The sequence below is a fragment of the Trichosurus vulpecula genome, chromosome 6, assembly GCF_011100635.1.
Source record: "Trichosurus vulpecula isolate mTriVul1 chromosome 6, mTriVul1.pri, whole genome shotgun sequence".
NCBI classification, from domain to species: Eukaryota; Metazoa; Chordata; class Mammalia; order Diprotodontia; family Phalangeridae; genus Trichosurus; species Trichosurus vulpecula.
The window spans coordinates 99,748,353-99,771,733 of NC_050578.1; the positions used below are offsets into that span (position 1 = coordinate 99,748,353).

At 40.8% G+C, this 23,381-nt stretch overlaps 1 protein-coding gene across 1 annotated transcript in view; it reads right to left on the bottom strand.

The window, feature by feature from the left end:
* Positions 1–351: 351 nt before the first annotated feature.
* The window catches only part of TMEM131L (transmembrane 131 like), a 172,749-nt gene continuing 149,719 nt past the window's right edge, over positions 352–23,381 (bottom strand). The window contains exons 28-35 of the mRNA XM_036763393.1: positions 21,598–21,755; positions 19,886–20,071; positions 17,285–17,363; positions 12,768–12,853; positions 11,120–11,240; positions 9,819–9,907; positions 8,206–8,369; positions 352–1,473 (exon numbers count right to left, since the gene is read on the bottom strand). Coding sequence (XP_036619288.1) covers positions 1,195–1,473; positions 8,206–8,369; positions 9,819–9,907; positions 11,120–11,240; positions 12,768–12,853; positions 17,285–17,363; positions 19,886–20,071; positions 21,598–21,755 — 1,162 coding nt within the window. The 3' untranslated portion in view covers positions 352–1,194. The remainder of the gene's footprint in view (positions 1,474–8,205; positions 8,370–9,818; positions 9,908–11,119; positions 11,241–12,767; positions 12,854–17,284; positions 17,364–19,885; positions 20,072–21,597; positions 21,756–23,381) is intronic.

The following is a 23,381-nucleotide window of genomic DNA, read 5'->3' on the forward strand; positions in this document are numbered from 1 at the left end:
TGCTGCAAAGAGTTTTAAAATTCATATAACTAAATTTTTCTATGAAATGCTTCATTTTTTCTTGGAAAACAAAAACAAAACATTTCTGGGGAAACAAAAAACCTCTCTCACCCAAACCAGGGATGCATCTGAAGCCAGAGATTTTCCAGACAATTGTCCTTACACCATGGTCCTGGAGGAAACAATATCATAACTTTTCTCATGTTGGCCACAGCTAATCTGTCCCTGCCATGGAGCCACCCCAACCACCTAAAGGAGCGAAAATCCTGAACAACTCTCCCTACCCCCTCCACACACTCTCCATTCCCTTTGCCATGACCTCCCAATAAAGAAAAGACGATACCAAATGTGAAAATACCAAACTATTTTATTAAAAGTTTGAAAATCCTTCAAGAAGTTTACAAAAACACCTTTAACATGGACACAGCAAAACTGCCAACAGGCAGAGAATGGGAGCCAATTGGCACGGAGGCAGGATTATCCTGCCCATCTGCAAAGGGATATCTCTCAAGGCAGGGCACATTTTTCTACTCCTCTGCTTACTTGAAATAAAAGGGGGGCATTTCTGCACAAATGCACCTTACCTAAGAGGTACTCTTACAATTAACACTCCATATAACACACAAACTAGGCACCAGCCTTGCATCCACCTCAAGTAATTCAACATGGGGTTAATAGAGTTAAGTTGCAAAAGAAATACTTACTTGTATGGGCCTTTTCAGCTTTTGATCCTTCATACTGACAATTCCTGGAGAGGTGGAGAATTCAGCACTGCAGAGGGTAATTCTAGCCCCTGCTTCTCCATAGGAATGCTGACTCAGGGTTTCTCAGACCAGGCATTCCTGCCCTTGGAATTGTATCCCCCAACATAGGGGTGGTGCTTGAGGCCAAATCCAGAGCTTCTTGATTCTCACCTTCTTAGAATTATCTATGTATTCTTTTATAATGTTTCGGGATGCCTGGCACGTTTCTACAGTTAGAATATTCAGATACTTTCTCTTGCTCATTTACAAAAAAAAAGGTTTTTTTTTTCTTTTTTAAAAAACGGAACATTCAAGCTTCATTAAAAAAATTTATTTTCCATATAAAAGTGCCAAAATATCCACCAACGCTGCCATCTATCTCAACAACCAGCTTACTCTAGAAATCAAAACACAAGCATCTTTATTCACATTGTTTAAAACCAAATCCCATTCACACATTCCCACAGTAACCTGAGTCCCTAGAAAGCGGGAAGTTTGTGTTCCTGTTTGCTGTGGTAGTCCATATATCCAGGTTCATATAGGCACGGAAAGGGTTAAACCTTGGGTAATATTCCTGTTTACACATCACTGCTGGATTTTCCATGTGAGTGGAATGCTGGGTGGTGGGATTGACAGAACAGCAGCTTTCGTACACATCATTTTGTGGGGCCCAGATGGAACCAAAAAGTCCAGACATTGGGGATAAGCTTCTGGTGTTTGAGAGGTAGGGCTGGAATTGAAGACAAAAACCATTACTGAAGAGCCAGCATACTTAAAAACAATAACAATACCTACTCAAGTCTCATGGACAGGATGAAACCCAATTCTAGACAAACTGATTAAACATAATAGTCCCTTTATATTGACAAAGGATGTCATCTTCCAGGGAATGTTGCTTGCCTGGCTCTCCTGGTATACCTTTATTCTTCCCAGGGCAGTAGAAAGGTAGGTTATTGGCCCAAAGGGATTAACTTTTCTTTTCTTTCTCTTAAATACGGAAGGCTTTAAAGAGCCTTCTGAATGGGAGAAAGAGCCAAGAATAAATAGCTTTGAAACCAGTGGTTTAACTTAATCAGCTGACAATTTGGGTCTTTATTTACAAGGACTGAAAAGGTCTCTATGAATGTGGACAAATATCCTTCAAATGAGGTCCCAATGGTCCTACTTCTTATTCTAGTTAGCCCCTCCCATTCTTTCTAGTTGTTGTAGCAGAGACATAGCAGGCAATAAGTATTTACTGTCTACTAAAAACTGGTAATACAAATACAAGAAAAAAGACATTTCTTGTCCTCTAGGCATTTTCTCTCATTATATCCTAATAGGAGAATACAATATACACATAAAAGGGACCTGAAAGATTGGGGGCAGGGGGGAGAAGGTACCCCCAGAGGGGAATGATTAAACTAAGGGTACTCAGGAAGTAAATGTAGACTATCTCACAGCCCATCCAGCAGTAACCTTGGGAATTGCTCAAGTCTCTGTTCTGTGACACTGTGTCTCTATAGTATCTCTCCTGATGACCTCATCAGCTTCCATGAGTTAAATGATAAACTTTACTCTCAGATCTATATACTAGTTTATCTCTTGTGTTCCAATCCCCCTCAACACCAACTATCTCTTGGACATTCAAAAAGAATTTCCCATTTCAAACTCAACATGTCCAAAAACAAAACTCATTCTTCTAAACCCTCCTTCTCAACTTCCCTATTATCATTAAGAGCGTCACCATCTTTCCCACAGTCACCCAGACTGGCAATCTCATTGTTATCCTCAACTCTCTCCTCCTTCCTTCCTTCCTTCCTTCCTTCCTTCCTTCCTTCCTTCCTTCCTTCCTTTCCTTTCCTTCCTTTCCTTCCTTCCTTCCTTCCTTCCTTCCTTCCTTCCTTCCTTCCTTCCTTCCCTCCTCCTCTCCTCTCCTCCCTCCCTCTCCTCTCCTCTCTCTCTCTCTCTCTCTCTCTCTCTCTCTCTCTCTCTCTCTCTCTCTCTCTCATCCCCCACATACAATCTGCTACCAAAACTTATTTCTACACTCACAGTCTTCACATACATCCCCTTCTCTCTTTTCACAGCTTTAGTTCAGGTCCTCATCACCCCTCCCACCTAGACTACCACGATAGCCTTCTAAACTGTCTGTCCACCCCAAGTCTTTCCCTACTCCAATCCACCTTCCACTCAGCTCCAAAGATGATTTTTCTAAAGCAAGGGTCTGATTATGTCCCTCCCCTCTGTTCAATGAGCTCCAAGGGCTCCCTATGACCTTGGCCATCAAATATAACTTTGGCATTTAAAGCTCTTTATAGCCTGTTTTCTCCCTACATTTTTAGTGTTGTGATACCTGACTTCCCTCCTGTTTTTCAAACACAGCACTCCTTATCTCCTATCTCTGTATTTTTGCTCTGGTTGTCCAACATGCTGGAACACTATGTCTCTCTCACCATTTGACTCTCCCTGGCTTTTTTCAAAATTCAGCTCAAATCTTACTTCCTGCTAGAGACCTTTTTTTTTTTTCCTGGTATCTCTAGCTGCTACTGTCTTTCCTCTGAGATGACTTTGGGTAGTTTTCCATTTACTCTATATATATATATATATTATATGTACCTAGCTATTGAAATGTCTCCCCTAACAGTATGCAAATACCTCATGTCTTTTTTGGGGGGTAGCCCCAACAATGAGAACACTGCCTGGCATGCAGTTAGTACTTACTCATTGAGCAGAAATAAAAGATTCAAATGTATAAGAATAAGAGCTCAGTTCATAAATGGTCATTTCTAAGGTAATGGCCATTTGAAAAAATTCTTCTAATTATTTATAATTAGATAAAAGTAAATTAAAGCAATTCTAAGGTTGCTTACACCCATTAGGCTGCCCCTCTCCTCCCCAAAGAAAAGAAAAATGACAAATGGTGGATGGGTTGTGGGATAGCAAAGACATTAATGTGCTGCTGGTATAACTGTGAACTGGTACAGACATTCTGAAAAACAACTGGAAAATATGCCCCAAAATTACTATTACTATTACTAAATTCTATAAATGGGACAGAGCCAAGATGGCAGCTGGAAAACAGGGACTCGCTCAAGCTCTCCACCAAATCCCTCCAAACGCCTGTAAAAAATGGCTCTGAACAAATTCTAGAGCTACAAAACCCACAAAATAAGACAGGGAAGCAGATCTCCAGCCCAGGATGGCCTGGATGGTCACTGGAAAGGGTCTATTGCACTGTGCTGGGAGCCAAGTGCAGCCCAGCGTGGGCCGTGCCAGGACAGACCAGGGTGGAGGAGATCGCTAGAGCAGGCCCTCAGGGCCAAGAATCACTGAGTTGTAGCAGTTACCAGACTTCTCAATCCACAAACCGCAAGACCATAGAGCAGGTCAGTGGGAAAACTGCTGGATCTGGGGGAGAGAAGTGCAGGTCCAGCCCCAGGGGCAGCAGAGGTGGCAGAGCAGCAGCAGGAAGCTCTGGTGGCTGCTTCCAAAGCTCCAGCTGCGGCTGCTTCCAGAGTCCTTGGCCCACCCCCAGTGGGAGGAATCAAGTGGAGGACCAGAGCGGGAATGCAGGCAGAGCTTTGCTGGCGCAGAGGCAGGGCTCTCTTGCTTTGCTCTGCTTGGATCTAGGTTGTGGTCCTGGTTGGCAGTTCTTGGGGGAGGAGAAGCAGTGGTGTGGCACAGATTGTGTTGGCTTAGAAGTAGCTCTGAAAACAGCAGTGCAAGGCCCCTGAAGCTTGGGACAATGAACTCTCTACTCTGAAGGCAGTCATTACCTGACCAAAAGCTCAAGGGTGAAGTAGTTGGCTGGGAACATGGGGAAGGGTAAACGGACTCAGACTCAGACTACAGAATCTTTTTTTGGTGACAGAGAAGATCAAAACATATGGCCAGAAGAGGTCAACAAAGTCAAAGAACTTACATCAAAAGCCTCCAAGAAAAATATGGATTGGTCTCAGGCCATGGAAGAGCTCAAAAAGGATTTGGAAAAGCAAATAAGAGAAGTAGAGGAAAAATTGGGAAGAGAAATGAGAAGGATGGGAGAAAACCATGAAAAACAAGTCAATGACTTGCTTAAGGAGACCCAAAAATGCTGAAGAAAATAACACCTTAAAAAATAGACTAACTCAAATGGCAAAAGAGCTCCAAAAAGCCAATGAGGAGAAGAATGCCTTGAAAGGCAGAATTAGCCAAATGGAAAAGGAGGTCCAAAAGACCACTGAACAAAATACCACCTTAAAAATCAGACTGGAGCAAGTGGAAGCTAGTGACTTTATGAGAAATCAAGAAATTATAAAACAGAACCAAAAGAATGAAAAAATGGAAGACAATGTGAAATATCTCATTGGAAAAACCACTTAACTGGAGAATAGATCCAGGAGAGGTAATTTAAAAATTGCTGGACTACAAGAAAGCCATGATCAAAAAAAGACTCTAGACATCAACTTTCAAGAAATTATCAAGGAAAACTGCCCTGAGATTGTAGAACCAGAGGGTAAAATAGAAATTGATAGAATTCACCCATTGCCTCCTGAAAAAGATCCCAAAAAGAAAACTCCTAGGAATATTGTAGCCAAATTCCAGAGTTTCCAGGTCAAGGAGAAAATATTACAAGCAGCCAGAAAGAAACAATTTGAATATTGTGGAAACACAATCAGAGTAACACAAGATCTAGCAGCTTCTACATTAAGGGATCGAAGGGCTCAGAATATGATACTGCAGTGGTCAAAGGAGCTAGGATCCAAACCAAGAATCATCTACCCAGCAAAACTGAGTATAATACTCCAGGGCAAAATATGGACTTTCAATAAAATAGAGGACTTTCAAGCTTTCTCGATGAAAAGACCAGAGCTGAGTAGAAAATCTGACTTTCAAATATAAGAATCAAGAGAAACATGAAAAGGTAAACAGGAAAGAGAAATCATAAGGGACTTACTAAAGTTGAACTGTTTTGTTTACATTCCTACATAGAAAGATGATATTTGTAACTCATGAAACCTTTCTCAGTATTAGGGTAGTTGAAGGGAATATACATATGTATAGACAGAGGGTACAGGGTGTGTTGAATATGAAGGGATAATATGTAAAAAAAAATTAAGTGGTGAGACAGGACTATATTGGGAGGAGAAAGGGAGAGATAGAATGGGGTAAATTATCTCACATAAAAGTGGCAAGAAAAAGCAGTTCTATTGGAAGGGAAGAGGAGGTAGGTGAGGGGGAATGAGTGAATCTTGCTCTCATCAGACTTGACTTAAGGAGGGAATAATACACACATTCAATTGGGTATCAAACCCCACAAGAAAGTAGGGGGGAAGAGGATAGGAGAGGGGGATGATAGAAGGGAGGGCAGATTGGGGGAGGAGGTAATCAAAAGCAAACACTTTTGAAAAGGAAGAAAACTGAATAAAGGGGGACAGGATAGAATGGAGGGAAATATAGCTAGTCTTTCACAACATGACTATTATGGAAATGTTTTGCATACATGTGTGGCCTATGTTGAATTGCTTGCCTTCTCAAGGAGTGGGGATGGGGAGGGAAGAAGGGAGAGAATTTGGAACTCAAAGTTTTAAAAGCAGATGTTCAAAAAAAAAGTTTTTACATGCAACTAGGAAATAAGATATACAGGCAATGGCATGTAGAAATCTATCTTGCCCTACAAGAAAGTAAAGGGAAAGGGGATAAGAGAGGGGAGTGGGATGACAGAAGGGCAGGCAGACTGGGGAAAGGGGCAATCAGAATACATGCTATCTTGGGGCAGCTAGGTGGCGCAGTGAGTACAGCACCGGCCCTGGAGTCAGGAGGACCTGAGTTCAAATGCGGCCTCAGACACTTGAAACACTTACTAGTTGTATGACTTTGGGCAAGTCTCTTAACCCCAATGCCCTGCCTTCCCCCCTCAAAAAAAAAAGGAAAAAAAGAAAAATAAAGAATATATGCCATCTTGGGGTGGAGAGAAGGGTAGAAATGGGGAGAAAATTTGTAACTCAAAATCTTGTGGAAATCAATTTTGAAAACTAAAAATATTAAATAATAAAAATATGAAAAAAACTAAATACTATAAATAATATTACTAAACACCATTACTAAATTGGGCATACTATTTTGACTCAGCAATATTATTGCTAGAACTACAGCTCAAAGAGATTTAAAAAGAAGAAAACAACCCACATGTATAAAAATAATTAGAGCTGCTCTTCTTTATAGTAACAAAGAACTGAAAGCTAAGATGGTGCCCACCAACTGGGGGAACCCAAACACTTCGACCAATGGTACAGAATGGATTTAAGGGATTACCTTGTAGCATAATCTATTTTGTACATGAGGAAAATGAGGGCTACAACAAAGTGACTTGATCGATGTCACAAAACGTAGCAATCAGCAGAGGTGAAATTCATACCCAGGTCCTCTCACTCCAAAGCTAGTACACACACTCACTCCAGAACACGACAGTGCCTCTCCTACCCTGATTCCTCATCCTGGAATGGAGAGGACTGGGCGTTCCTGAGGGATCTAGCAGGTGTTATTAAATAAGAAGGCTTCAATTTGAGTAGGAGTCCAATGATGTGGGTAAAGAAGTCTCAACACCAGACTGGCCGTGGGAGGATAAGGGGTTTTTGGTCATAGCAATTCTTGAGGACCATCTGCTAATTTCTCAAAGGGATCTATGTCACTGGAGCACCTAACCAACAGAATCAATAATGGACAAAAGATGAACAGTGCACAAGTTAAGGATGCTGACCAAATGGATATGAGAACAGCATATAGAATTATATGAAAAAAAAAATTATACCCTTTGATCCAGCAATACAACTACTAGGTCTGTACCCCAAAGAGGTCAAAGAAAAAGGAAAAGGACCTACTTGTACAAAAGCATTTATAGCAGCTCTTCTGTGGAGGCAAAGAAATGGAAATGGGCAGGGTGCCCACCAATTGAGGAATGGCTGGACAAGTTGTGGTCTGTGATTACAATGGAATAATATCATACTACAAGAAATGATGAGTGGAATGGTTTCAGAAAAACCCGAACTGATACAAAATAAAGCGAGGAGAACTGGGACAACATTGCATGTAATAACAGCAATATCGTAAAGACTCAGCTACTCTGATCAAGACAATGATACGAGACAATTCCAAAGGATATGTGAAGAAAAATGCGTGTCGACCTCCAAAGAGAAACCTGACAAACTCTGAATGCAGACTGACGCATGCTTTTTTTTTTTTACTTCATTTTTCTTCTGTTTTTTTGGTCAGTGTTTTCTTTTGCAACATGGCTAATATGGGAATGTTTTGCATGATTTCATGTGTATAACTGATATCAAATTGCTTGCCTTCTCAAGGAGGGGAGAAGAATGAGAGGGAGGAAGAAAATCTGGAACTCGAAATTTTTAAAAATTATTATTAAAAAATTTTACATGTCATTGGGAAACATTTAACAAAATAAAAATATTTTTAAAAAAAGTTAAAAATAATTAGAACTCACTGTAAACTCAGGATCACTGACAGAAGGGCTGACATAGCTGGCAGGTTCCCAGGCAGGAGGCACATTGGGTGGGGTACTCCAAGATGACTGGGAGCTATGACTGATAAAAGCTGTGCTGGGAACTTCTGTAGGACAGGGGAAGCCATTGTGGTAATTCATGTTTTCTATGAAGAAAGGAAAAAAAGGGAGCAGCTTTTCAAAAAAGGAAATCAATTCAAAACAACTGAGTTAAACATTTACTAAACACCAATTGCATGGTAGGTATTGAGGATACAAAGGTAAAAACAGAAGCATTTCCTGTCTGCCCTCAAGGAGCTTCCATTCTATTGGATAAAACCCTGTTTAACATAAGACGTTATATCATTACTGCTCTCTGGAAAGAAAGAGACTGCCATGATTACTCTATAACCAGTTACTTAGAACAAGCATAGAAAATACTTCATGGAGAACAGATGTAACCATGAAACTTCCGTTCTAAATAAGCATTTAGGTGTTTTTTTTTTTTTAAACCAGGCATAGCAAATGAGCAGAGTATCATGAGCATACGACCGCTCTTGGGCTTTGGAATAACACTGTTTGCCACCTAGGAGGAGAAAGATGTTGATGCACTAATGTTAACCGCTGGGGCCCACGGACAGTAAGAATAATTGGTATATTCAGGGTAAGAACGTTCTGGCAGCTAGGTGGTTCAATGGATAGAGTGCTAGGCCTGGAGTCAGGAAGGCCTGAGTTCAAATCTGGCCTCAGGCACAGTTTGTCTTAATCCAATGGAGGAAGAAATAGCAAACCACTCCAGTATTTTTGCCAAGAAAACCCCATGGACGACAGCATGGTCCATGGGGTCATGAAGAGTTGGACACAAATGAAGACTGAATGACAACAAATTATCACTTGCAATTTACAGATGAGAAAACTGAGATTCAGAGAGATTAAATGATTTTTCCCAAGATTACACAGCCAGTAAGAGACAGAAGTGGAATTCGAGCCCAAGTTTTCTGGGTCCAAATATTGTGTTATTTACTTCTGTATCATCACTGCCCTAAGTAGTAGACACTCGCTCTCTGCATTTCAGCTTGGGAAGAAGAGCATTGTAGGCTATACAGAGAATTCAGCGGTAATCTAAGCACCCAAAGTCTGTTTGTCTTTTGGGGTAGGTGGGTGGGGTAATTTTGTCTCAATTTTTGAAGACCACATAGACTCATGATAGTATTACATGATCTGGTTAATCCCCAAGGTGCACTACTGAATATCTCAGCACCATTCTTCATGTTTACAAACTGTTGTGAGGGACAGTCACCTGAAGATAAATGCTTCTGTACCAAGAGTTCTTACCATGGGGTCCATGGACCCACTTAGGGATTTGTAGATAGACTTCAGGAGATCAATGAATTTGGATGGGGAAAAAATATATCTTTATATTCACTAACTTTTGGTTTCCTTTGTAATCCTATATGTTTTATTTTGTGAATTAAAAAAAAATTATTCTAAAAAAAGGGTTCAGGCTTCACTAAACTACCAAAGAGATCCTTGACATAAAAAAAGACTAAGAATCCTTTCTCTAAACCCTAAACATCTCCTGGTCAACTTCCCTATATTAGTTCCACAGTTTTTACCTTCTGGAAAGCCGGTGTAATCATTCACTTCTAGCGGGCAATACACATTGGGAAACTGGCCTTCACAAGTTGTATTCCAGTCAATGAAACTGTGACAAAAGAGAAGGTACCTAGTTTCAGAAACACGACATCCAGACACTAAGTAAGGGAAGATGAAACCATTTTTAATGGGAACATTAAACATGAACAAATGTTAAAAGACTATCTTTCCAAGGTCTTAAGTCTTTAAACAACTCCACTCCAGAACACATCATTAGCAGTCCTTACAAATGGACTCCATCTTGTTTTCTCCACTAGTTCTTATTGTTAAAAAGCCAGATTTAGTTCCTTAAGTCACAGAATTAGAAACACAATTAGTTGAATGGGATTGGGCAAATCCAAGGGCTTCCCAGAGTCATGATAATACCACACTGGTCACAATAAGAAAGATGACCATCATTGACTGGGCACATTAAGCTGTTTTTGCCATGGGGGTAAACGGATTTTTTAGACTAATTCTGCCTCTCTTGGTGAATCCTGTGACCAGTAACATTCATCCACATACCCTATGCCTTAAGGTTAGGCTTGCATTCTGTAGTTGCCAACTTAGTTCCATATGGGAACTCAATCCAGGACTTTGGCTTCATAAACAAATCCAATACTATTTGGGTTTCCAGATTTCCTTCAGAGAATCAGGCCGCCATTCCTCTCAGGGAAATCACGACAGTGAAAGAACCTTCTAAATAAGCAAACTTTGATAAATGTTGCAAACCACCATAAGCAAAAACACTTGCATGCAATCATAAAACACTGGAAACTAGAAGTTATCCATATGGATCTAGTAATTCAACAAAATGCACAAGCCAATTTCTCTGGTTCTCCTATAGGAAAACCAATCCCTTCCATACTGACATTATTATAATCAAGTAGTCTTCCTTGACAATGAATTATTCAATACTTAAGTCGTCTGTTGCTGTTGTTTTTCTTTTAAGCCTTTTGGAAACTGATGCTAGTTACCATGCATTTTAGTTCACACTGTCCTAGTCCCTTCAGTCTTTGTCTTTGCTATCCACAAACATCACTCTTAAAAAGTCATACAGAAGAGAGATGTCTAAATCACACCTGATTCACAAATAAATAGTATTTTTTTTTGGTCAGGGATGCAAATAAATAAATAAAAGATTTTGCATTACATGCATATGTGTGTGTGTGTGTGTGTGTGTGTGTGTGTGTGTGTGTGTGTATGTGAGAAAATGAGTACCCTATAATGAACACTCATAAAAATGAACATTATCACAATTATGTAAATGAAAAACATTTACCTGTTCTGCACAGGAGGGGGTTCCTGGATCATGCAAGGCATATTGTTCTCAAGGTTGTAGTTTAAGCTGTTTGTTAAACATACTGGCTGGCCTGGCCACAAATCACCTGGGGGATAAAGACCTAAAGGAGAAAACAGTGACCTATGAGTACACCAGCATTCTCTCCCTCTTGGTTTATTCACTTCTGCCTCATTCCTTTTCTGACTGTCCCAATCCACACTGGTCTTTCTCTTCTCTAAATCCTTCTGCACTTCCTCCTCTGAAAGCATATCTCACCACCATGGTCCTCCTCTAATGACTCCTCTTCGTACAGAGGTGACGATAGCCTCTAAGATGACACTGTCCATTTAGGATGAGCTCTGATAGGTCCCACACCCATAAAGGCTTGAAGTGAGCCTTAGACTGTAGGAAAACTACCCGTGGACCAGCCTGGATAAATCTGGAGAAGTTACTAACCAAGCTGGCTGCATCCACAGCCATATATGAAGATTAGCCACTAAGTTACAGAGAGGGTGCCACTGATGTCAGGGGATGGAGCACAGAACACAGATAAAATGACAGATCCCTAAAGCATCGAAATTTAAGCACAGATGAGGGAACAGCAAAAAGGTTAAATGATTTGCCCAAGGTGATGCCTTCAGTGGGGCTGTGCAGGGGGAGACTCTTGGAAAAACCTATGTACTCGACTCCAGTAAATGAACTGGGGAGAAGAAAACCACGAAAATGGAAGGGGGAGAGGAACAGGAATTTTTAAAGGATCAATGAAGTAAAGGGACACAAGGAGAAGAAAAATTAGAAAGAATTAGAGGCTCCTTATAATCCTCTCCTTGCTCTATTCTCTGAAGATCACCTATGAGCAGAACTACTGTTCTCCTGCCCACACAGACAGGGCATTAAATGAGGAGGCTGCAGGATCATGAACAATTATCTTGGCTTATAAGTAATTTTAGCACGGCCACCTTGGGGCTGGATAATGTTCTTGCTATGCTTCTGAGGGAGCTGTGTCTAGGTATTAATTCCAGCTGTCACCTCCTCCTCTGATGCTGAGATGTGGAGGGATGATGGTCCAGAGAACTGAGCACACCTCTAACATTATCCTTAACCCTGCTACTGTCCACCCCATTCCCTTTGCAACCACTCTTTCCTTTTCGACTTAGATCTGGAGAGGCCAAAGTGATCAAGCAATGGAAGGTGAACTCAGCACCACCCCTAAAAAAGCAATGTGGGTACCACTAGATGCCACCTGTCATCAAGTACTAATGCTTTAGTTGTACGCAGAGCCAGGCTATGGGGAGGGGAGCTTAGCAAGACTGTTCCTGTTAGAAACATGAGCCTGACAAGCAAGGGCAGGTACAAGCAGAAATTGGAATCCTTTTCAACACACAGAAACTTTGTAAAGGGCACTAGGTTACCCTGCCTGACTCCATCAATTCCTAGATGCTGCCATTAAAGTATCCTGGGGTCCTTTCTGTGCTCTTCAATCTAAACTCAGGTGTTTGCAGCATTGTGGGCATGTCCCGAGCACGCACTAAGTCATCTGCCTCCATCTCAGTCTACACCCACCACCCACATCGCTCTCTTACCTACCTTAGCCTACAACGGCTGTTGTCTGTTGCAAAACCTGAAGAGTGATGATCATGCAACTCACCTTTGTTTTTATCAGGATCTGAAGTCATGTCTGGGAAGCTGGGACAAAGGGTCTCTGTATACTGAGGGATGGTATTCATGTCTCTGCTGAGAAAGTGGGAAAAAAAAGGGGGGAATGGCTGAATAACCTGTGGGACATGAATAGAATGGAATACTACTGAGCAGTAACAAAGGATGAAGATGAGGAATGTGGAGAAACACGGGAAGACATTTATGAGCTGTCACATCCTGAGATAAACAACACAAACAATAATAGCCTGCATCTATTTAGGTCTGCAAATCACTTTATACGTATGATCTTCATTCAAGATCCTCAAAACAACCGTGGGAACAGGGTGCTCTTATCACCCCCTCTTTACAGATGACAAAGTCTGTAAGCTAAAAAGAGCTCAAGTGATCTGCTGAGGCTCACAGGACTAGTCAGGGTCTGAGGAGGGATCACTGTGCCAGATAACTGCCAGAACACTCCAGGCTGTCTCACCTTGGAATAAATGAAGGAACAATAATGATCCCAGAGAAGACGGGGACTATATATACATTATAAGCATCAATCAATTCCGGTGGACCCTATAGGATCAGATACAAAATCTTCTGTTTGGCAGTGAAAGCCAGCCCCCTCTTACCTTTCCAGTCTTCTTACACCTTACACTCCCCATCACATACTCTGATCCAGGGACACTGGCCTCCTGGCTGTTCAAGTTGAGATACTCCATCTCTCCCCTCCAGGGGTTTTCTCTGGCTATCCCCCACATCCGGAATCCTCTCCCTCCTCACTGCCACCTGACGGCTTCTTTGGCTTCCTTAAGTCCCAACTAAAACCCCACCTTCTACAATCCCTCTTAATTCTAGCAACTTCCCGCTCTTAATTATTTATTTATTTTTATTGGTTACCGATTTTGTTTTATTATTTATTTATTTATCCTGTACGCAGCTTGTTTGTACACGTCTGTTTGCTTGTTGTCTCTTCCATTGGACTGTAAGCTGCTTGAGGGCAGAGAGTTTTTTTGCCTCTTTTTTGTATCCCTAGCACATGGTAGGCACTTAAATGTTTAATGATTGACTATCGGATGCAGTCAACCTATCTGATATTTCTATGCAACTGCATTTTGTTACAAGGGGGGGGGGGGGGTGCTTCAATGGGGAAAGGGAGATGGAGATTCAAGAATGACACAAAAAAGCAATCAAAACCACTTATTTTGAAAGGGCAAAGGTTAGAAATGCTAAAATGATTTTCATTCTGGAACAGAAAGTTTTAGGTTTTGCATGATTTCATTTTTGAGAGCTGAAAAGGTTTCAGAGGGAAGTCTATGAAACAGGGTTATAGTGTAAAGAGTTGAGGAGGCCCCCCTACATATTACACAACAACAAAACCCCTTAGTTAAAGAAGGTCACATTAAGAAAAATGAAATAACTGTAGTTTATCTGTTAGTTTCAAATCCTCTAAGCTGTTGGCAGTGACTCTCCCCCTTAGTTATTGCTTCTCCATTAAAAGATGCTTCAGCTGCAGGTTTCATTGGGTACCAGCCAAATCCAATTTAATAAGTTCAGCAGTGTCAAAGTACCCTCTGCCCTTCTCCACAGGGTAGCAGGCACCTAAGAACCAGGCTTTCTGACACCACAAGGACTGGTTTGTTTTGTTCTGGGAAGTCAGAACTCAATCCATGGAGAAAATATAAACATGTGGGGCTCTTTCGGCCACTTAGGTGGCTCAGTGGATAGAGCGCCAAACCTGGAGTCAGGAAGACTCATCTTCCTCGGTTTCAAATCTGGCCTCGGAGGCTTACTAGCTGTGTGACCCTGGGAAAGTCAGTTAATCATGTTTGCCTCAGTTTCCTCATCTGTAAAGTGAGCTGGAGAAGGAAATAGCGAACCACACCAGGATCTTTGACAAGAACACCCCAAACAGGGTCATGAAGACTCAGACACAACTGAAAAAAAGGTAATAAACAACAAACAAGAGAATCTTTTAGGTTTCTAGAAGGGACAGTTAGGTGCCACAGTGACTAGAGCACCTCAGAATGACCTGGGTTCAAATCCAGTCTCAGATATTTGTGACCCTGGGCAAGTCACTTAACTTCTACTTGCCTCAGTTTCCTCATCTCTATAATGGGGGATAATAATAGCCCCTTCCTCCCAAGGCTGTTGTAAGAATAAAATGATATAATTATTGGAAAGCATTTAGCACAATTTCTGTCACACAGTAAGCACTCTGTTAATGCTAGCTATTGTTAGAGATATTATACAATCACATTTTCTTAGTCTCAATAGTTAAGTCTTCAATTTTTATTCAGATTCTAGCAATGGTGCCGTGCTAGCCTAGCCTCCTGTCAGCTGGATCCAGTTCCTTACAGATTTGCAAATTTTCACAGATATTTTCCAATGGAGCTATCTCACTGGAAAACAATGCACCGAACTACACAGGTGGAGCAGGTGTCAAACTTGCAACACAATGGGCCACCAGATTAAAGCATAACTGGAAAAATGTTTAATAAAATATAAAAAAATACAACATAGATAATGTTAATTTGAGGTTTTCTAAGTCAACATGCATGGCAGGGATGTTTCTATTTTGCCCTTTCATTTCACACCATTTCACTGTTAGGCAAATGTTAATTTGCCCTTTCACTAGAGTTGGGTAGCAAGATTTCTGGATTTGGAATCAGGAATTCTGCCTCAGACAATGACTAGGTGTGTGAGGCTTGGCAAGTCATTCATTTAAAAAAAAAACCTCTCTGCCTCAGTTTCCTCACCTATAAAATGGGATAATAACACCACCTACAACCTAGGGTGGTTGTGAGGATACCATTATCTAAAGTGCTTCACAAACCTTAAAGTGATATAAATTATTACATTTCATACTCAGCATGCCCAGAAAAAGACTCTATCTTTCCCCCAACCTTTTGTCAAGTTTCTTTTTTTTTCTAGTTAGAACATCACCACCCTTCCAATCATGCAAGCTTATAACCTCAGAGTCATCCTTGCCTCTTGCCCCCCATCTCTCTCAAACCCAATCTACCCAATCAGGTGCCAAGCCGCCTTGTTTCTGCTTCTCTCATTTTCTTGAATCTACATCTCTCAAATTAGTTCAGTTCTCTCTACTCACATTGATAACATCCTAATCTAGGTCTTTACCACATCTTTCCTGGACTACAACATCCTCCTTATCCATCTCCTTCATTCTAGTCCTTTCTCCTTCCAATCCATTCTTCACACATCCTTGAAAATCATCTCCTTAAGATGGAGGTCTTAATGACACTGACTATGTCACTCCTCCACTCATAAGTCTGCAGAGACTTCCCATTTGCTTTATAGAATAACGTGCTAACTCCTTAGCCTGGAATCTAAAGACCTCCAAAATCTGGCTTTAAACTACCTTTCCACACTTCGTTCATAATATTTCCATTCGTGGATTTGACATTCTAGCCAAATGAGATTATTAGACAGTTTCTGAAATCTGCATCCCATCATCTGCCTACATGGATTTGCACAAAGCACTTCTTCCCCTAAAACCTTCCCTGATTAGTCTTCCTCAGCTCCAGGAATTATGGTTCTCTTCTTCTCCATTTTACCTTGCACTAGGTTTATCTTTATATGCATTCTATCTCCACCCTCCCCCCCCCCCCCCCCCGCCCCCAACCACCACCCAGTAAAAGCATAAGCTTCCTGAAGGGAGGGATTGTTTATTTTGCTCTTTCTATCTTTCTATCTATTCTATTATCTGGTACACTGCAGGTGATTAACAAATGTTTATGGAATTAATTAGCTATTAAGGGGGAAAAAATCACTAGGCTGAGAACCAAGAGACTCATAATGGAATTTACTCAGCAGGATAATTACCTATCAATCAGTCTACAATCACTAAGGGTCTGCTCTGTGCCAGGCACTGTGCTAGGTTTTGACGAGAAAAATACAAAGAATGAAACAATCTCTACTCTCAAGGAGTTTACATTCTGTCAGGGGAAAAGAATTGTACACATGTAAAGAGAAAGTGAGTGTGTGTGTATACATATACAAAAATGTGTGTATGTATGTGTGTATATATATATATATATATATATATATATGTAGAGAGAGAGAGAGAGAGAGAGAGAGAGAGAGTGTGTGTGTGTGTGTATAAAAATAATACAAAGTGGCTAAATATAGGGTAGTTCAGGAGGGAGGGAACTAGCAAGGGGACCAGAAAAATATCCCTGTAGAAGGCGGTATCTCAGCTGTGTCTTAAAGACAGGGATTCTCTGGTGGAGGTGAGGAGACAGAGTACACCCCAGGAGTTGGGAGATGGTATGCAGTGTGAGAAACAGAGGAAAGTCCTGTTTGAATGGACTGCAGAGTCCAGGAAAAAAAAATAAAATATAATGATGCTAAAAGCTAAAGAGCAATTATTAACGTGGATGACTCAGTCCTTAAAACCAAAAAAGTCTCCCATTTTCCATGGCAAGAAATAACTTTGAAGAACCAAACTGATGAAAAACTATAAAAAGTAGAGTATATATTATAAAAAAATTAAAAGTAACTTACCTGGGGTTGCAGATGTTGTGGGACAGATTCAAAGTAATGGGGGTTTCAGATGGAAAATCGGTTTGTGAAACATTTTCACCTGAGAACAAAGAAAGAGGAAAAGGATTCTTATGCACAAAAATACTTGGAGCATCTCTTTCTGTAGTAGCCCCCAACTGAGGAGGTGGCCCCATGGAGTGTGCCTAAACAAATGAAAGCATTTGCCATGATGGAACATTGACAAAAAGGATGACACCAGGAGGAATCTATGCCCTGACACAGAATAAAGTGAGCAGAAATAGAACAATTTACACAATGACAACATTATAAAGAAGGAAAACTCTGAAAGACTTTACAGCTAAATGCCATGATAAACCACCGAGTCCAAACCACAAGACTGAAGACAAATCAGCCTCTAACCTCCCGCCAGAAGTGATGGATTTAACATCCAGAATGAGACATGTTTATGTGGAAATGGTGAATGTGGGGATTTGTTGTGGAGATCATTGGGTTTTTTAAGAGTTTTTTTAAAGAGTTCTTTTAAAAAAATATTTCCACCTGAATAAGATAACTCACAAAAGATTTTTTAAAATTCTAATTGCATATATGATAGGTATTAAGCACATACCTTTTTAACCTCACACCAAATATTCATTCCTATTTTAACCTGATATTGATATTCAATGACTATTGCTAGTTTCTCAATTGCTATGTTCTCATGGAAAGGCAGTTAGATTCCTGGACATGGAGTCTTTCTCTAACAATTAGTAGTCTAGCCTGGACAAGGCATGGCCTCTCTGAGACTCAGATCTCTCCTCGGTAAAACTGAGATAATAATATACCACCTGTGCCTCATTCTCAAAGGGGTATTATAAGAAAAGTGCTCTGTATTAAAATATTATTCACATGGAAGATGTTATTATTACTGAAAATAAGGGGAACCGTTGATTTGAGCATTCTAAGTTTACACTCGGACTATGAATGTCGCGTTGACAGTGAAAAAATAGAAGCCCTCTACATTGAACGTGGGGACACAAAGGGACACATGTTTATTTACAGATTGTCTTTTTTTTGTTGTTGTTTTTAAAGCCCTCCACTAAAATTCTGCTCTGAAGGCTTGTGTTGGTATGGAAGGCAATGGAATGAAGACTCTGGCAGTCTCTATCAAGCAGAAGATGCTTCAGTAGGGGCCATGTCTGTCATCTAAGTGGCCACCTCAGCCATACAGAGCGGGAAGGGCCAATGAATCATATATCCTTGGAACAGGATTTTTAAGATTTCCAAGTGTGCATAAGACAGGCAGAGAAAATTAAAGGAGCAAAAGATATAGGGGCTGGCCCTGGGATTTCTGCTAAGGAAAATCCCTCTACCAGTCAATGTAGGCCAACACCTTCTCTACCACTGCATAGTCCTAGAGAATTTCCTAGATCCCAGAGACTTATGTCGTTGGCTACACCATTTAACCAGGCCCTATGAATTATTCAAAAAAGCAGTTGTGTATATGTCTCTATAGCTGCAGAGACCAAAGGATGATGGGTTTAGGTTTGGAAGTGAACCGAGAGACATCTAATACCACATGAATCAATTTACAGAAGAGGAAACCAAAGCAAAAACAGGTTAAAAATCACTTGTCCAGGTCATACAGATACTGAGTGGGCAGAGTATGAATTTTAATCCAGGTTACCTGACTCATGTAAACATAAGAGCCTTGAAAGAAATCAGTCAACAGACCCATGAGAAATAAGTTCTGCCTTATTAAAAAAAAAAGATTTCTCTCATGGATGTAACTTTGGAGGGAAAACTAACATTTCCATGTTTACTTAGCTCACTGAGAGGAGAAAAAACCCGAGGATAAAGAAGGGAACAAGTATTTACATAGTGCCTACTATTTGCAACCACTTTCGCAAATTTTTATTTGTAAATAAATGTTATTATTTTATCATCACGACAACCCTTGGAGGTAAGTACTATTATCATCTTCCTTTTACAGAGTTAAGTGATGAGGAAATTAAGGCAGATAGAAGTTAAGTGTCTTGCCCAGGGTCATAAAGCTAGTAAATGTCTGAGGCTGGATTTGAACTCAGGTGTTCCTGACTCTATCCCCTGAATTACTTAGCAGCCTTAGAGTTGAACTGTTTAAAAGATGAGGGGTTAGCACCAGTAAACATACTCTAGGGAAGAAAGTGCCTGAGAAAATTTTTTTTGACTAAAGAGATTTTTTTTTTCTTTTTTGTGTGTTTATGGGTATTGTTAAAAAGGACAAACAGGAATTCATTCTTAAATCATTCATCCTTCATCATTAATTCATCCTTTATCATTAAAAAGGATGAATAGAAATTGAGGAGTGCAGGGAGAGGGGAGGGTAATTGGGGTGTGAATCAAGTCCCTATCTGAACAGAGCATCAAGACAAATCCTTAGAGTTAGGGAGGGCGTATCTTCTGCCCTATTTATCAACTTTCCAAGGGTAAAAAGAGACTCAGCTACTCTGCCTGAGATATCCCCTATTCCACGATCCACCCCTCACCCCTGCTGTGGGCAACAAGAAGCAATCAGCCTTTTGTTCCCAGTCCCCACAGGAAGGGCCAGGTGAGCTGGCCGGTGGGGGCTGTCACACTACTCACGAGAGGGGAGGAAGTGCCGGGCAGGGAGCACGGTTTTTTTGTCTCCGTCCGAGCTGCTGGTGCTGCTCCAGCTGCCCCAGCTGCCCCGGCTGGCCCGCACACTCCCAGAAGAGCTGCCGCAGTCTGAGCTGGAATCTGAACAAAACTTGTCTCCACATTTCTTTTTAGGCCGCTGGTAATGACCCTCTGGAGGATACAAGACAGAAAAGCATTTCAAAGGGTTTCCCTCAGCTGCTCACTATTGACTCCAATGCAATGCAAATCTAGCTGTGCTTCATGAATGAACTCTTCTGTTTTCCACATGAGACTCAGTTGCCCATCCCTCAAGAAACACTTAATTTGACCTTTAGCTTAGAGCCCTCTTTTCCCCTTTCTATGTCCACCTCAGAGACCTCCCTCTCTACCTCCCAGGTACCTAAAGCACTTCTTTCCTGTAACATCAGATGCACATAACAGACTTAGAAAGGCCCTAGCGAGTATCTAATCCAACCCCATTATACAGGTGAAGAAACTGAGACCCAGAGAGGCTCTCCATGTAAGAAGCCATCTGCGGAAACTCATTCATACCAAGTTATTAAAGAATATTATGTTAATATTTATATATCATAATATATAAATGTAACAATGTAATATGTATGAATATAATCCAGGGAACATTTCTATAAGAGGCCTTCAATGAGAAGGAAAAGAAGGAGTTACTGAAGGACATTTTGAGGGAAGGGAAGACTTTCAGATTTACTTAAAATCACACCATATAGGCAACTAGCTAGTATGTCTGTGTCTAAGGCAAAGCCCTCAGCTCACGGAAGCTAAACAACTCCCTTGTTTTTTCCCCACACTCAGAAAATGAAATATTCTTAGTTTTGCCAAAAAGTTAAAGTCACACAAGCTAAAGAGTTCTGGAAATACTTTCTTTTAAGAAAACCCAGCAAGATCAGCACCAATAAGATGCATCAGAAGAAAGGGAAAAAAGAAAGGGTTAGCAGTGCAGCCCTTCCAAACGCCTCAGGCAGAAAAGACAGAATCACATCTCCTACTCATTCTGTCATTTTTTCCCCTTTCTTTTTTAAAAAAAATTCTTTTTATTATTATGGACTTGTCAAACACCAACACACACAAACATTTTCCTACACAAAGGAAAACAGAAAGGGAAGATTTGAATCTCTATTACATACAGCTGGGGTTTTTTGTTTTTCCAATGGGTATCATCCAGCTTCTTTGCTTATTTCAGATCTGCCCCAAACATTACAGAATGGGTCCTTCTCTCCAACTGTTAACATCAACACCCTACTGGCTTTGGGTACTGATAGGGATCAGCTTGGAGAAAAAGTACTAGTGGAAAATAAAGCTGCCAGGGCTGGCCTGTCTCGGGCTATTGTTCAGCCATTTGCTTATCGGTACCAGATCCCTACCACTGCCCTCTGGTTCTATCTCCGCTGATCCCGTTAGTGGATGACAGCCTAGACCAAGTATCCCACTGTTCATTCCACCATGTGCACAAAGGTGGAAGGATCGGGACAACAGCCCAGGGTAAAAGGCTAGGTAAGAGATGCTTCTGCCTCAAAATTATCCAGTTACATTTGCAATTTTACACTGTCTTGGGGTGAATGCTGCTCACCTGGGGTTTAGCTTTTCTGAACCCAGAAACTTCATGAAGGAGGAAAGGAAAGCCTTTATAGATGCCCCGCTTATGTCTCAGGATGACAACATACCTGTTTCTCCTGTGGCTGCAGAAGTAATTTTGGGTTCTGTTTTACAAATGTCCACAGTACCACTCTGTGTACACCAGCTCCTCAGAGGAGTAGTACCTCTCAGCTCGGGCCTTTCAAATTCCGTGCACACATGCTTTGATTCATTCTGTTCAGGAGCCCTGTGGCAGCCACAAACATCTCATTAATGTCCTCAGCACACATGTATAACTATTACATAAAACAAAATATTATAATACGTTGCACATATAATAAACAATATATGGTATATTATAATATGTACTATAATTATCACATATACATGGACTGTTTTCTTTATATATACACAACATATAGCTATAAATGTGACATTCGAACAAAGGCATATAAAATTATTACACACATAAATGCACACATGTGTAATATATGTGTAAATACATATGCATACGCGTATATAATGCACTTATGTGCGTGGACATATATACATGCATGCATATATTGCACATATAGATATAGCTATATCTGTGTGTATGTATATATGTGTGTATGTATGTGTATGTATGTATGTATGTATGTACGTATTGTGTGGAGATTTAAATATATCTAAAGAGGCCAAAACTTGAAAGTAGCCAGACGTTCTTAATTTTAGATCTGTGAATTTAGGTTTTAAAAATGTTTTGATAGCTGTATTTCAATATGATTGATTCCCTTTGCAATCCTATGTATCTATTTTATGCATTCGGAAATGTTGATCTGAGGAGGGGGTCCAGGGTCCATGTTTCACCAAACTGAAAAAGGGTCCGCATTGATACAAAAAAGATTAAAGAAGTCATACATTAGACCTTCTATTCTGGGGATACCAATAAAACAGGATGTGGGATAATGAGATGGAGAACTGGAAAGAGATTTGTTCTGACAGTCTGAGAAAGGAACAGAATTGTGGAATTTCAGAATGAGGAGAAACTGCAGAGTTTATTGGGTCTAATTCTCTCATTTTACAGAGGAAATAATATGTGAAGTGACTTGCTTCATAAAGGTCTCCAAACTAGGCTGTACAGGACCTGGTTAGCAGATCCAGGCCTACGAGCCGGGTCTAGCGCTCATTCTCTCTAGAGCATGTAAAAAGAGATTCTTAATGGCTGGAAGCTAGGTGGCTTCATAGTGGATAGAGTGCTGGGCATGGAGTCAGGGAGACCTGAGTTTCACACTTAGTAGCTATGTGACCCAGGACAAGTCGTTTGCCCTGTTTGCCTCAGTTTCCTCATCTATAAAGGGGAATAATATTAGCCCCTATTTCCCAGGGTTGTTGTGTGGATCAAATGACATAAAACTGAAAAGCACTTACAGCACACTGCCTGCCACATAGTAAGCAGCACCTCAGTGGGAGCTGCTGTCACTGTTACCCTGTCTTTTTCTAGGTTTGTTGTCCACTGTTTCAGTTGTAGCTGACACTTCATCACCCCATTTCTGTGGTTTTCTTGGCAAAGATACTGGAGGGGTCTGCTATTTCCTCCTCCAGTTCATTTTACAAATGAGGAACTGAGGCAGACAGGATTAAGTGACTTGCCCAGGGTCACACAGCTAGGAGATGTCTGAAGCTGGATTTGAATTCAGGTCTTCCCGACTTCAGGCCTGGCACGCTATCCACTGCACCACCTAGCTGCCCTATTTTAGGTTAAGGACTTGGTATAAAGCTGAACATAGAAAAATGTACAATTTTAGCATCTACAGCTTTTTAGGATTAAGAAAACATATTTAAAAGATGGCATGGTGAGAGTGGAAAGATGGCAAGGTATATAAGAGAGAGA